The following is a 15,352-nucleotide window of genomic DNA, read 5'->3' on the forward strand; positions in this document are numbered from 1 at the left end:
ATGATTATAATATCAATATTAATCTAAATAATATTAATAATAAAATAATAATCATAATAATAACAATGACAATAATAATAGAAATAAAAAGATCAACAAGAATAAGAACAATACAGTAATGAAAATAATGATGAAGACATATTCAATAATAGATTTCAAATGAGGCAATTTATGATATAAGCATAAGAATGGGAATCATAACAGCCATAATACCTCTTAACGCGCGAAGCGAGTTAACGAGAGGTTATCTCAGGTCAGACTAGCTGGACAACAACATAGCCCGCCAGCGGTACGTAACAGGTGTTTTACAAGGAAGGGGCCTGGTCAGGCGAATTCCTTTGCCCTGGCGGAGATATGTTGCGATGCCAAATATGGTATTTTGTCGGACTTCACGAGGAGGCGTGGCCAAAAAATGTTGCGTTGCGAATTTTTGTATTTTTCGGACATTACAAGGATGCGTGGCTAAAAATGCTACGTCGCATTAGCTGACGTGGTAATTTCGGGAGGGGGCAAAAGCCAATTTCTAACAAGTTAGCATTCTTCTTCGTGGAGTCGATTTGAAGGCATCTTCCATCTCAATTCACCTGTCTTGTGCAACATACTTCCTGTATTTTTGTTATTCGTTCGTTGAACTCTTTAGTTGTGATCCTTCTAATTGTCTTTCTAACCCATTCATATATCTTAAAGAACGCTTCGCAGTTGAGAATTTATTCTTTTATCTGGGAACATACCTGTATATTTGTGTTTATATCCGTTTGTTGGACTTTTGAGCTGTTAGGAGTCACAGTTTGCTCTAAGGACTTTTCAATTTCGCCACCCCTGCATTATTCAATCATGCCCAAGGTTAAGCCAGGCAAAAAGTTAAGTCAGAGGAAGTCTACTCGTCGTTCGGTCCGAGATGCCGCCAGCCAGCCTTCTCCTGTCGACCTCGAGACAGACGTCGGCCAAGTTTTTAGTTCTACGCAGAGCCCAGCTGCTGGAAGTTCGGCGTCGACAACCAACGGTGAGTTCGGGACAATGGGGGGCTCCTGGCCTCTTGTGACTTCTCCACAAGATCCGGTCATTCCCCAAATTCAATCCCAAGCTCCCCCTTCTATCCCTCCTGCCCCTGTAGTTGAGGGGCTTAATAGTCATGATAATTTTACACCAGCCCCCAACCCTCCTTTTCCTACGCTGTCTGCGCAGCCAGATATGCTTAGCTGTGTGTGTGATGATTTGGGCGGGGAGGTGCCTTCCAGTGTTAAGGAGAAGATTTGGAAAGGTGAATTTGTAGAGTTAGGTGGATTACTAAAAAGGGAAAGCTTAAGTGAGGAAAGTTCCCAGTTGCAGGCCTTCAGCCTTTGTGCCACCGGGTCCGCTTTAATGCTTCGCCCCCAAAGCAAGGCTCCGGTGATCGCCAGCATAGAACAGTGGACATCTGCGTTCATTATTTATGCGTCTATATACTTGGAGCGACACTGTATGCGTGCGCGCGAGCTCCTCAAGTATATGGATATCGTTCGCTCTATTGTGTGTTTTGGGGGTTTCAATTGGCGGGCCTATGACATTCAATTTCGGTTACGTCAGGCCCGTCATCCACATCGTTCCTGGGCTGTCATAGACACCGAGCTATGGCTGACAGTAGCTTCGACGCCCGGTCGAGCAGCGTTTTCGTCTTTTGGGGGTAACCAGCCCTTTCGGCCATACGACCGGTCGTTTCGGCGGGGTAGTTTCCCATCCTCAGGATATGCCAACAGACAAGGGGCAATTCGGGCCCCTGGCGCCGCGCCTGCCCCCTTCCGCTCCTCACCAGTTTGTTTCGCCTTTAACGCTGGGTCATGCCAACGCACCGCCTGCCGTTATGCTCACCGGTGCGGAAAATGCTCCTCAGCAGCGCATGGCTCACTCGCCTGCAACTCTGCCGCTGCAATTGCCAAACAGAAGCCTAGCTCCAACTCCAATTAAGCTTGGCAGCATGCTCCCATTTCTTAGACGGCACCATAATCAACATAATGCAGCTTTTCTGATTTCTGGTTTTAGGTTGGGTTTTTCATTGGGTTTCACAGGCGAGCGTCGCTCTGTGTTCTCGCGTAATTTGAAATCTGCTAGGGAGCATAGGGACATGCTGTTGGAGAAAGTTGGTAAGGAAGTTAGTTTAGGGAGAATGTCAGGTCCTTTCCAAGACCCGCCTTTCGATAACTTTCGCTGCTCCCCGGTAGGGCTCGTCCCCAAGCGAAATCCGGGAGAATTCCGTCTAATTCAGCATCTATCTTCTCCTCGGGGGGCTTCGGTTAATGACCACATTGATTCCGATTTATGTTCCGTGAATTACACTTCATTTGACAAGGCGGTTGATCTCGTTGCTCGCTTGGGAGCTAGTGCTCTCATGGGAAAAACCGATATAAAATCCGCTTTTCGCTTACTACCAGTGAATCCCTCCGATTTTGCCCTTCTGGGGTTTTGCATTGATGGCGCGTATTACTTTGATAAATGCTTGCCAATGGGCTGCTCAATTTCATGTGCCCATTTTGAGCGTTTTAGCACTTTTCTTGAGTCATGTTGCCGTGAAATTGCGAATTCAGAGCAAATTTTGCATTATTTGGATGATTTCTTTTTCGTTGGCGCAACATGGCAGGAATGTTGTTCCTTGATGTATCATTTTAAGGCGATGTGCGAGGTTTTTGGCGTCCCGATAGCGGAGGAGAAGACTGAGGGGCCCGTTCCCACTATCATATTTTTAGGGCTTGAAATCGACGCGGCTGAGCAGAGAGTTCGGGTACCCAAGGAGAAAGTAAACGTGTTACAGGCAATGCTCATTGATTTTGTTAAGAAAGATAAGCTCTCGTTGCGGCAGTTGCAGTCGCTAATTGGCAGCCTTAATTTCGTGTGTAAAGCCGTGGCTCCCGGAAGAGCCTTCCTAAGGAGACTTATCGATCTTACTAAAGGGGTCCGCACCCCAAACCACCGGATAAGGCTTTCACGCGGCGCAAAAGAGGACATGCAGGCCTGGCTTACGTTTCTGTCCGATTTCAATGGCACAGTTATGTTTTCACACTCAACATGGGTAACTAATGCTCATTTTCAGTTCTTTACTGACGCTGCGGGTAGCATTGGCTTTGGTATATCCTTCCAGGATAAGTGGGCTCAAGGGAAATGGCCAGCTGAAATACTGGAGAAGAATTATTCCATCGCTTTTCTAGAGCTTTTCCCAATAGTAGTCGGTATACGTATGTGGGGGGCTCTTCTAGCTAATTCTAAGGTCTTATTTTGGTCAGATAATCAAACAGTTGTTCATGTTGTTAATTCCTTAACTTCGAAATGTCCTAGTGTAATGAAACTGGTTCGTTTGATTGTAGTTCTTTGTTTGGAACATAATATTATGTTCAAAGCACGTTACGTGCCAGGCTCTCGCAATGAAAAGGCTGATGCCCTCTCTCGTTTTCAGATGGACAGGTTTCGCAGGTTAGCACCAGGCGCAGATCTGGCTGGCAGCAAGCTTCCCGCCCATCTTTGGAGCAGCTTCATATAGAGAGAGAGCATCTGTTGTTTTCTTCGCGGGCGCCCGGCACTCATCATACTTATAGGAACGCTTGGTCTGTGTTTAAGCAGTTTCGGCTGCAATATCATTATGATATAAGTATACGTCCTGACGTTGAGCAGGTCGCTCAATTTATTGCTTATCTCTCCTGGAATGGGTATGCGGGGGCAACAATAAGTACATATATATCAGGCCTGGCTTTTACGATGCAAACATTGGGTTGGCCTGACGTGACTGACGCGTTTGTAATCCGGCGGCTGGTAGACGGGTGCAGGCGGGAAAATGCTCGCCGTGATACCCGGTGTCCCATAACCCTGCCTATTCTCAAATCCATCCTAAATTCATTGACTCACGTATGCGTTAATACGTATGATCTGGCATTGTTTCGGGCTGCCTTTCTAATCGCTTTCTTTGGTTTTCTTCGAGTAGGGGAGTTCACGTCTCGATCTAGACATGAACCCGTTCCTTTATCAGAAAAAGATGTTATTATTCAAGGGATGGGTAATCAAGCAAAATTGCGCATTGTGATTGCGAGGTCTAAAACAGATCAAACTGGACGTGGATGCTCGATTTTAATTCCACAGAATGTTGTTTCGTATTTATGCCCACTTCGCGCTGTAAATGATTACCTTGCTCTGCGGAGCTCGGTCGGCTCTGCCTTTTTCCGTCACTTTGACTCGTCACCCCTAACGAGGCACCAATTTGGCCAAGTTTTAAAGCGTGCCATTAGTTTTTGCGGGCTACCCGTTGCTCATTTCTCTTCCCATTCTTTCCGTATTGGGGCGGCAACTTCTGCAGCCATGGCAGGTGTTCCCGATGTTTGCATTCAAAATATGGGGCGCTGGGCTTCCAACACACACAGATTGTATATTCGACAACCTCTCCCCCCTTAATTTAAGCAATTTTGCCAGTATGTTTATCACCCTTCTATGTTTAATACCAGTTTGTGCACAATTTAATATCGACCTAATGTTTATTTGTTTTTGTTTTTTGACAACCCCTAACGAGCAGTAAATATTAACCTTACTCTCTCTCTCTCTCTCGCTTGTTGCCATGGTGACGGCGATGGTTATCTTACCCGTTAATAGTTCCATGGGCGCAGGCAGACTTGCTCGCCCACTGCTAGTAGATTGTGGTCTTTGCTACACTTATTGTGTTTATGGTAACTATGTACTCCCCCCCCCCTTTTTAGAATGTACAATTGGTGCCGCTGTTTCTTTCCTTTTCTCTCTTCCATGTGCAGTTATTTGGAGTCTCAACGTGGGTTATGTCAGCATTCCAGGGAATCGTAAGAGAGGAAGGGGACAATTCACGTTTCGCTGACGCGGGCAGTCCCGCTCTAGTTGGGGGCGGGCCCTCACTACTCGGCACGTGGCCGGGTCCTAAAACTCAATACATCCGCGAACAGGAGAACACTTGATTTCTTTGTCGCGGAGCGAAATCACTAGAGTAACAGCTGTTTTACCTCCGTCGAGTACTCGCTGGCTCGGACGTCGCGAACGGTTGGAACTTTTTTTATGAGCAGATGTTATGACCTGAATACCTTATCCAGAACTCACACGTGGTATCATCAGATCTCAAGTCCTTACTACACACTTCACTATTTAGTTACTAAGCCCCGCCCCCCCCCCCCGCCTCTCCTTTATCTTAGGGCACTAGACTCTTCGCAAGTGGACTGAATGAGCATGAATCCTCCTAGATGGTTTAATTGTGCGTCCCTGTTCGTTTAATGCATCCCCCCCCCCTTTTCCCAGCTTCTTAGCGTGGACCTTGTAAATACAGCATGGTTTGAACTATTGGCATCATATTGTGTTGTGGCGGCGGGCTGACGATGAGTCATCCCGTTTGGCGGCATTCCATTTTTTGCCACAACACATTATGATTCTTCACTTATTTTGGGCTTCCTGAGATAATATTTTTCATTTATTTAGACCAATTTCGTATATTCCACTCCTCATGTTATAATGTGAACGGGGCTTGGTTCGTCACCCGATTTGGATGAGGCCACCAGCGAATTCCATTTCGGACCAGACATTAACGTTGCCTCGTTCACATTCTAGTTCAGGGCCGTTGGTGGGGCTTCTGAGCACTAGTTTCTGTTTTAAAAGTTTTCCTGCATAAGCTCGTGTTGCAAACGGGAATCTTTGCTTCGTAGCTTTGCAGATGGAATTTTACGTTGCCCACATTTGGCCAACATGACAAACTGGTGTCTTTGTCATGAATGTGGATGGACTGTTTTAATTGTCAATTGAGGAGATTGGTTTAATAACTTTAATTTTTCGCATATGACACATCTCAGGAGGCTTTACGTTTATATTATTATGTTTTGATTGTTGCATTATATTATGTTGGCTTTATTTGACAACACATCATTTTACATTTTGGTATACATCATTTGGAAGATGCTTTTCAGAAACAATTTTTATTAAACTCCACGGAAAATGCATTTACTCGCCTCTCGTGTATTTTGTCTGGGTTGAGATAATGATAAATATAATAACAATAATGAAAGTGATCATAGTAATAATAATAATTTTGCTTTTCAAGTTTACCCCAAAATCTTGAATATAAATTCTCTTCAAGACAGGTGTTTGGTGACATTCTCTGCAATCTTTACATGGTGGGTTAACTTTAAATATTTCCACTTTTTGTTTAAATTTTGTTCACCCAATTACATTTCAGACACAATAATCCTCGTTTAGTTTGCAGACCTGGTCATAAAAGTGGAAGCGATTATCATCTCCATGAGGGCAGTTACCTACTTAACAAACTTTTTTACAATCTTAAACAAGCTTTGGGCCCCAATGACCCCCCCCCCCAAAAAAAAAAAAAATTATGTTAACTTTGCCATCTAATAGTAACTCCCATGGAATCTGTGATTTTGATTGGCTGTTGAGGATTGTTACCATGGTAATAACCATTCGATGTCAAAGTTACCATTATAATGTTCATTTATGAAATCAGGCCCTGATTATGTAGAAACACGATGATGAACTACAAATGGCACCCAGCATTGGAAACATAAGATCAAGTGGGATTAGGGCATAGACAGATGATATTGTATATCTTGAAATTATGAGACTGTGTCAGCAACAAATAGAGGAGGATTTCATGAAACATAATAGTCACTAATTTTCACTGAAAGCTGTTATAAGCTACTGGAATACTTGCATCTGATTGGCTCAGAACGAATTTGTCAGTGAAAATCACTGACAAGAAGCTCCATGAAAGCATGGACGCTACCAATGACTGAAACACTACTCTTGATAAATAAAAGATCATGTGAGACCTTTCCTGAATAAAACCAGTTCTGGGTCCCATAACACAAAGGTTAGCGATCAATCGTACGCTTGATTTTCATGATCAATTGTTTATTGTAGCCAATGCAATCGATCGTTAAAGAGAAGTTCTACGATGATTGCTAGAGTTTGTGTTACTAGCCCAACCCCAACCACTCCCCCCCCCACCCCCCCCCCCCTGACTCTAATCCTATCAAGCGCATCCATTCTTTCGTGGGCTTCGATGAGATACCTCAAAAAGGGACCCAAGTGGCTTTAATCCCCCACAAATGAAGCGTGTCCAATTTGCCTCGTGATTTCACAGAGAAATCAGGGCTGGGTGGATTCACCGGGATTATGTTCCAACATGGAGGTCACATGATAGCCGTTGACTGGTCATGATGAAATGGCCGGATTAGATTCGGAATGGACCATAAATCATTTGCAACATCCCAAATCGAATGGACGTATCATGTACCTCAGAAGACTTGTATTTGGGTTAAAGTAGGAGAGAGAACAAGCATGATAGCTAACAAATTTAACGAGGACCTTAAAGAAGTGTTATAAAAAGTTCTTTAAATAGAATGTAAGGCTCTCTTCTGTAACAAGTGCATAGCACAGTAACATATTGACATATACTGTACCACAAACATTAAAATTTTAAATAGTTTTAATATTGACAGAGTATTTGACACTTTCAAAGAATATTCCAATATGTCAAAGACAATCTATCAACATGATCGACATTTCAAATTGTAGTCTAACCTTGTTTTCCCATGCTCAATGCATGGATCACAAGTTTAATGATCTGTTTACATGTCCTACTCATATGGGTCCGTATTCTGATAGCAGGTTTAACTTAAACTCAAGTTGAGGTTTAAGTATGGATAGCCAATTGTTACATGAATCACTAACAGTAGAGATATCATACTTCAGCTCATTTGGCTCTCAAATCATTCATAATTGTCTAGGAAGTATATATAAATGATTGTCTTCACCATCGATGAATCAGGAAAGAGTACAGTAAACATAAGAGACATACAACTTAATAAAAATTTTGATAGTTTTGGCTTGCCATACTTAAACCACAACTTTAAACCTGAGTTTAAGTTAAACCTGCTATCAGAATACGGGCCATGCAGTTCAGCTATTAGGTGTGACCTAATTATTTCACTTCACTTCCTGACATTGCGTAGCATTTATTTGTAGAGATTGCATATTTTGGGTATTGTGTATTAGCTCTGCTCTATGAACAGGATGATTTTGTAAACAAATCTTTAGAATTGCTCAACAAATTGGGATAATTGAGGTTTTACTGTGATGAATCAGGTAGATGGAAAATATATGTAAACATACCAACTGCAGGCCTACTGTTGTTCATTGCTATGATACTAATGTGAGTTTTATTAAACACATGATGCAAACAGACTGAAATGTTTACTATGTACTATGTTCTAATCTCTTTTTTTATAATATGGCTTTATGATGCAACTCATCATATTCCTCCATACCAGGAATACATAAAAATACTTTGCCATTTATAGCATTCCATATAAAAATCACTTTTATTCCACTCGCGTATGAAATAGTATGATAAAGATATGGTCAAAGGATATCAATAAATTTATATGATTTTTCAAAAAAAACACTTTATTCAATATTTAAAATCAAACAGAACTTTAGGTTGGTTTGTAAATAACAGAAAAGAAATAAGCGCAGTCCATGGACTAAATAATTGATAAATGCAAGGCAACAAGTGTAAACCAGAGAAAAAAAAATAAAATTTTTGTGAAATGTCCAGTAAAAACATACTGGACACATTTTTGTTTGTTATATATTTGTGTTTTTTTGTTTTTGATGCGCAAAGGAAATGAAATTTACCACTTCTTAATTCAAATGTTTGCAAAAAAAACTTCATAAACCTTATAAGCCTTATGCTTGTCAGTCACTTCCCCCACTGCAAATGCTGCAAATTGGATATCCAATATCACAAAAACTGTCCCTCCGGGTAAACCAAAATCATTATCTCCCAGGAATTTGATACAAAATTGAGCGCTTTTCCTGCAACAAAAGACAGATAATTTGATTCCTTTACTTACATCCATTCCGGTAATTACCGCCGAACAAGAAGAACTGTCATGGGTGCAGGCGTTGTCATGGATACACCAATCACAATCCCACCGACTACTGGAACATTCTGTACAGCTGTAAGACAAAGATTGATGGGTAAAGAGAGTTGGGAATTAACCAACAATGAAGCAAGATGCAGAAGGTGTTGGATAGGTTCAACTACAAGTAAGAGTGGTACTCAATCAAAGAGTACGAAGACCGGTTGTCCTCGAGACGAGCTTTAACAAATTTAGAATGTCAAATTCTTATGAAATCGGTGTGATGGATGACATAGGAATTTTTTATTGAATGTCATTGACAAGTCAACCATTACTATTGAAAAGATTATATGATTACCATTACAGTAACCATGTTACTTTTACAAAACCATTAACGTAACAAAACCGTTACCATAAACTATTACCATATCAAAACCATTACCATTACAAATAAACATTACCATTACAAAAACACATTACCATTCACTAAGAATATGTCTTTTTGGCACAATCAAGAAATTTCACAATTTATGATTTACCATCAAATGGAATTTATTCAGGCATTACATTTACCATTACATTTCAATTAACATTTCCATAACAATCACTGATGCAAATAACCATTGCAATATACTAACATTCCCACTGCCATTTCTAATGTGATAACCATTGCCATTATCATCATAATAATATATGTATATGATAACAAATTTGATGAATACTAGTACACATCAAAAAGTTTATTTTGATGGACAGATGAATGTACTGATGGACAGCATCCCTGCAAACATATTTGCCTCTGGAGCAGTCCAAGGCAAAGGCATAAGACAAAAAAAAACATTATCAAGCAAAAACCATAAAAGCAAACAAAAAAATATAAACCAACCAGTAAAATGTCACTGCATGAATTCATTTTGACCCGAGGTTTATTTTATATTGCATTTCAGGGACGTACTTTGAAGAAGAGATGTTAAAGCGGATGACCTAGGCGGCAGGGCATGAAATGTTCATGCAACATTTGTAATAAATGGGATTAGTCTGTGACTCTGTGCCCTTTCGAGACATTCCATATTTTCTAAATCTCCGAATATCCCAATGATATGGATCAATACAGCTTGGTGCAGGTTTATTGCAGGACCTGAATCTCATCTGATTAGAATTCATACTGGGAATAGAAAATATCTAGGTCAGAAAGTTTCTTATCAATCTATGTATATCATGCCCATAAAACTTTGATAAAATTGAATGGTTCAGTGGTGACGACATAATAAATTAAATATGGGACTGAAATAAGATCTGAATATAGAAGGGGTTTTGGTTATCAACTTATCTTGTTGTTGTCCAAAGATTTAATGCATTTTATTTAGTAAGATCTTACTTTGATTTTTTTTTATGTTTTGAAAGCATTTTTCAATTAAATAAAGCATCACTATCAAGGTTAATACCGATCCTCATCTAAAAAATAGTTCTTAAGATACAATATGTGTATATTTGTTAAAAGGTTTGTTTATTTTTAAGTGAGAGAAATATATACTGATATCACAGAATAGACCATTACCGTCAATGTTCTCTGCACCCTTTATTTAAAATAAAGATTGTTCTCGATCAATGATTCATGCTTGTAAAATTAACATCACTTCATAATGGAGAACCTCATTTTGTCAATTATTAATGAATCCCACTATCTTAGAAGCCTCCATGGGTGTTTTCAGACCAATTAAAAAACTGATCAGGGAATCTACTCGGGTCTACCATGATCAGAAAATAATCAGTATTTTTGGCAGCATGAAAGTAAATTACTCATGATTGCATTATAAGGGGTCTGGTTTTGGTACAATTATTGGGGTTGTAAGGCCTGAACAAGTGCTTTTGAATGTAAAGGTATGTTGGTGATTGAGTCGGTCTGGAAGCAACTTATATTCTAGATGGCATTCAAGAGGTAATTTAAAAACAATCTAACGGAAACACTCATGGAATGATGATGATTATAGGCCTCCTTCAATTTTTAGATGTTCGATCAATGTGTCGTCAATGGGAATTCATCCACCTCTGTGTATCAGAGGATTGGGATTATACATATAGGGCCTAATCCATAGTACTTTGAACTGGCAACTAATTTTTTCTATAAAATAAATATTGCATCTCTAGAAATATTCTATTTTGTTGGATAAGAATGATCTCTGGCAGTTGAGACAAAATTGCCCATTTGAGTGAAAAAAAAATGATTTACAACCTCTCAAATCATTTTTTTGGAGGGGTTATGACAAACGGATTCCAAAAAAGTAAGGGCTTTTCCCATTTGAGCTTTTGTTTCTAAGTAACGGAACAGAGACCTGTCCCACAAGACAAACAATGTTTGAACTTGAAGTGGAAGGCTGATAGGTACTAGCGCAAAGCCAAAGAAAACTACCCAAGGTATATTCGAATCAAAACTGTGTTGTAGTTGGCTGTTCGTTAGTCTTTCAATACAATGGTGACATCATCCATCAACCATCATCATTGCATCATCTATCATTGTATCAGAATGAATGTACTTTTTTTGCAAAAGACTAATGCACTTCTAATATATCTTCAATCATCAACTTTGCAAGCTCTCATACAACAACAATCATATTTTGATTCAAATGTTAATAGTCACACGCCTGCTATATTGACACATGGGGAGAGTGTCATGAGGCATCTTTTCAGTGATTGTCGTCGATCAATTTGTTCTCAGCCAATCAGATACAAGGATTTCAGTAGCTTATAACAATAGTCAGTGGAAATTAGTAACCACTGATATCATGAAATACCATTGAGTGGTAGGAATCGTGTTCTTGATCATATTACCCTTGTCTGTGAGACAATTAACATTCATTCTAACTTTAATTAGACGTCAATGCTACTGTAACATTCGCTTCTATCACTCCCATTGAAATGATCACCGCTCTCAAACACCGAAATAATATCCAGTTGATGAGCAATGATGATGCCAATGGATGAACCAATTTGGAATTCTCATAAAATCAGTTTGCAAGGCAAAGTTGCTGATTTAACCCACTAGCTCCTGAAAATTCTTTCTCACCGGGATTACTCGAACCGGGACTGCATGTGTCAGGTACCTAATGGATTAAATTTTGGGGCCTAAATTACGCTCACTTAAGCAGAGCCAGAGGGGAAACTCAAATTGAAAACAGGACCAAAGAAACGTTTATCGGGAAGTCCCACAACCCTTTTCAATTTCCTGCCTAAATTGAAAGTACAATGCAAAGTTATAATTATATATTTATACCACAAACAAAGCAACATTGGAAAGATCTGATAAGGGATACATTACACCGCATTTTTTAAAAAACGTACTTGATTCATCATACATTTTAAAAAATATTAGGAGAATTCGATCAACATACGGTGTACATCCCAAGTTCAAGACTGTTTCTTGGGCTTTTAATTGATGTTGGGTTGTTTTTTAAGTAGGGAGGGATGAACACACATTTGTGAATAATTTTCTATGCATGTACAGGACTTCACAGTATACGCTGGATTACCCATGATTGAATTACTATACCTGGTGGGTGTTTCATAAAGCTGTTCGTAAGTTAAAAGTGACTTTACGAACGACTGGTGATTCTTTCTTGTGATAAATAGTATTTTCATAGGCACTGCTTTAGCGCGTAAGAAAGGATCACCAGTCATTCTTAAAGTCGCTTTTAACTTACGAACAGCTTTATGAAACAGCCACCTGGGTACTAGCCTCTTGTCGAGGCCCTGTCAGCTGCTTTCCGAGCAAACATGGCAAAGCAAGGGAGAGAGCGAAGCAGAGCGCCGCGAGACAGGGCCTCTTGACATCTGACCCGAATTTCACCGACTTTCTTTTGTTTTTTATTGTTTTTACCAATTCACCGACCAAAAACTGGTCGGTGAAAATCATCCAATGAGAGCGCGAGCTGCTATGACGTCATATTAAATATTCATGAGCTCATCTTGAATGGCGACCCTTGGATTCTTGGCGAAGAGTGACGACGAAATATCAAAGAGCGCTGAATATGACTCTAAAATGCTGAATATTGACCGATTTAAGGATTTGCAAGTCGATGAAATTAACTCTTCACTGAAAGGACGAGATGTCTTTGTAAATCTACCCACAGGATATGGAAAAAATGTAATATTTCATGCGATTCCACCGGTCGAACCGGGGCGTCGATTATCGATCTCCGCTGTGCAGTGCAGTGAGGGAAGCTGGGGTGGAGTTGCTGCGAGTTGACTCGAGTCTGACCAGCGACTGAGCAGTATCTCCCGGGAAGTTTCGGGGCGGTGATGGGTCTGTTACGGCCAGTAGTAGTAGTAGTAGTAGTAGTACCACTACTTGTAGCATTTTGCTGGTTATATCCCCTTTAGTGTCCCCCAATTAAATGAATCCCCTGCAGAAGAATGGACTACTATACTATATAGTATTCCGAACCCAAAACGAAACAGCTCTGACATTTCATTGGTTTACTTGGTGACCGGTAATATCATGACTCATGTATATTCATAAGGAAGACGTTCCTCATGAATATATAATTCAGTTCAGATGTCAAGAGGCCCTGGCTCGCGCCAGGCCTAATTCGCTTCGCGAATTAGGGAATCCCTCGCTTCGCTCGGGAAGCAGCCGCCAGGGCCTCGACAAGAGGCTACCTGGGTACCTGGTAAATGGCCATATGATAAAGCAGCAATTATATAATCATTTCAATCACCCCTATGAATCAGACACATTTATCATGCTACAAAAATTTTCTGCTAAATGACCAAGCAATACTCTAGCAACAGAATTACACACAAATATTGCTCTAATGATTACTCAAAGGATATACTCTATAGAGAGAAATTGTCATCAAAGCAGGGAAGTCCAACTTCCTTGATCAAAGCAACTGTGGTGGAGCAACTGTGGTCACAGCCACCATCATAGTCAGAACTCATGTAGACAAAGTAACTGCCATCCAGAAATTGTGGTCACAGCCACTGTGGTAAGTGCAAACAAGAGACATGACATCTTTGGTCAGATTAACTATGGTAATGACCACTGCACCTGATACCAATACAAATGTGTTCAGCACTTGTCCACAGAAAAACTGTGGGCAGAGCAATTGCAATCACATCAATTTGCATCAAAACATGATAGACTACTAGCACCATCGGAACTGTGGTAAGAGCAACTGTTATATGGACCATCAGTATCACAGTGACTGTGGTAAGAATTATTGTGGTTAGAGAAATTGGTATCACAATAACTGCAATTAGGACCACAGTGGTGAGAGCAACTGGAACTACATCAACTTTGAACAGAGGTACTGTTGTCAGAGCAACTGGTGTTTGAAGAAGTGTGGTCACAGTAACTGTGTACAAACATCTATGATCTGAGCAACTCTAGTCAGACTAATTGGCATCACAACGATTGTGGACTGAGCAACTGTATGCAGAGAAAGCCAGAGATACTATGAGCAGAGATGCTGTTGCCAGAGCAATTATGTTGGAACAAGTCTGGTCAGAGTAATTTCGTACAAACAACTATGATCTGAGCCCCTTTGATCAGATCAATTGGCATCACAGCCACAGTGGTCCACAACAAACACGGTCAATTCATTAAACTTGCTATCCCTATAGATAATTCTGAATACCTTTTTCCCCCACAAAATTTTACTCTATGTCCAATGTAATTCAAACCTAAACAGTGTTTGCTTCTCTGGCATTTCTGTTCTATTTACATTTATTAAAGGTCAAGTCCACCTCAGAAAAATGTTGATTTGAATCAATAGAGAAAAATCAGACAAGCACAATGCTAAAAATTTCATCAAAATCAGATGTAAAATAAGAAAGTTATGACATTTCAAAGTTTTGCTTATTTTTAACAAAATAGTTAAATGAACAAGCCAGTTACATCCAAATTAGAGAGTCGATGATGTCACTCACTCACTATTTCTTTTGTTTTTTATTGTTTGAATTATACAATATTTCAATTTTTACGAATTTGACGATTAGGACCTCATTGCCTGAACCACAAAATGTTAAAATAATGGAATTCTACGAGTTCAGGGAGGAATGAAACTTCATTTCTTATGACAATGACGAGAAAATCAAAATATTTCATATTTCATATAATAAAATACAAAAGAAATAGTGAGTGAGTGATGTCATCGGTTCCCTCATTTGCATACCGACCGGGATGCGCATATAACTGTTTTGTGAAATGAAGCGAAACTTTAAAATGTCATAACTTTCTTATTTTACATCCGATTTTGATGAAATTTTCAGTGTTATGCTCGTTGAATTTTTCTCTTTTTATTCAAATCAAGTTTTTGTTGGGGTGGACTTGTCCTTTAACGGGTGGGGATTGTATTTTCTTGAAGTCCCAGGTAATTTCAAACACTGATTACCAGATGATAAAGTTTTCTACACATTAAATGCGATTCATGAATTAAGTATTGGGAAGT

The 15,352-nt window shown here is 39.9% G+C and overlaps 1 protein-coding gene across 1 annotated transcript in view; it reads right to left on the reverse strand.

The window, feature by feature from the left end:
• Window positions 1-9,555, reverse strand: part of LOC129257961 (plexin-A4-like) — a 53,539-nt gene extending 43,984 nt beyond the window's left edge. The window contains exons 1-2 of the mRNA XM_064097899.1: window positions 9,542-9,555; window positions 8,895-9,000 (exon numbers count right to left, since the gene is read on the reverse strand). Coding sequence (XP_063953969.1) covers window positions 8,895-9,000; window positions 9,542-9,555 — 120 coding nt within the window. The remainder of the gene's footprint in view (window positions 1-8,894; window positions 9,001-9,541) is intronic.
• Window positions 9,556-15,352: the final 5,797 nt, after the last annotated feature.

The sequence above is a fragment of the Lytechinus pictus genome, chromosome 3 (assembly GCF_037042905.1).
Source record: "Lytechinus pictus isolate F3 Inbred chromosome 3, Lp3.0, whole genome shotgun sequence".
Classification (NCBI taxonomy): domain Eukaryota; kingdom Metazoa; phylum Echinodermata; class Echinoidea; order Temnopleuroida; family Toxopneustidae; genus Lytechinus; species Lytechinus pictus.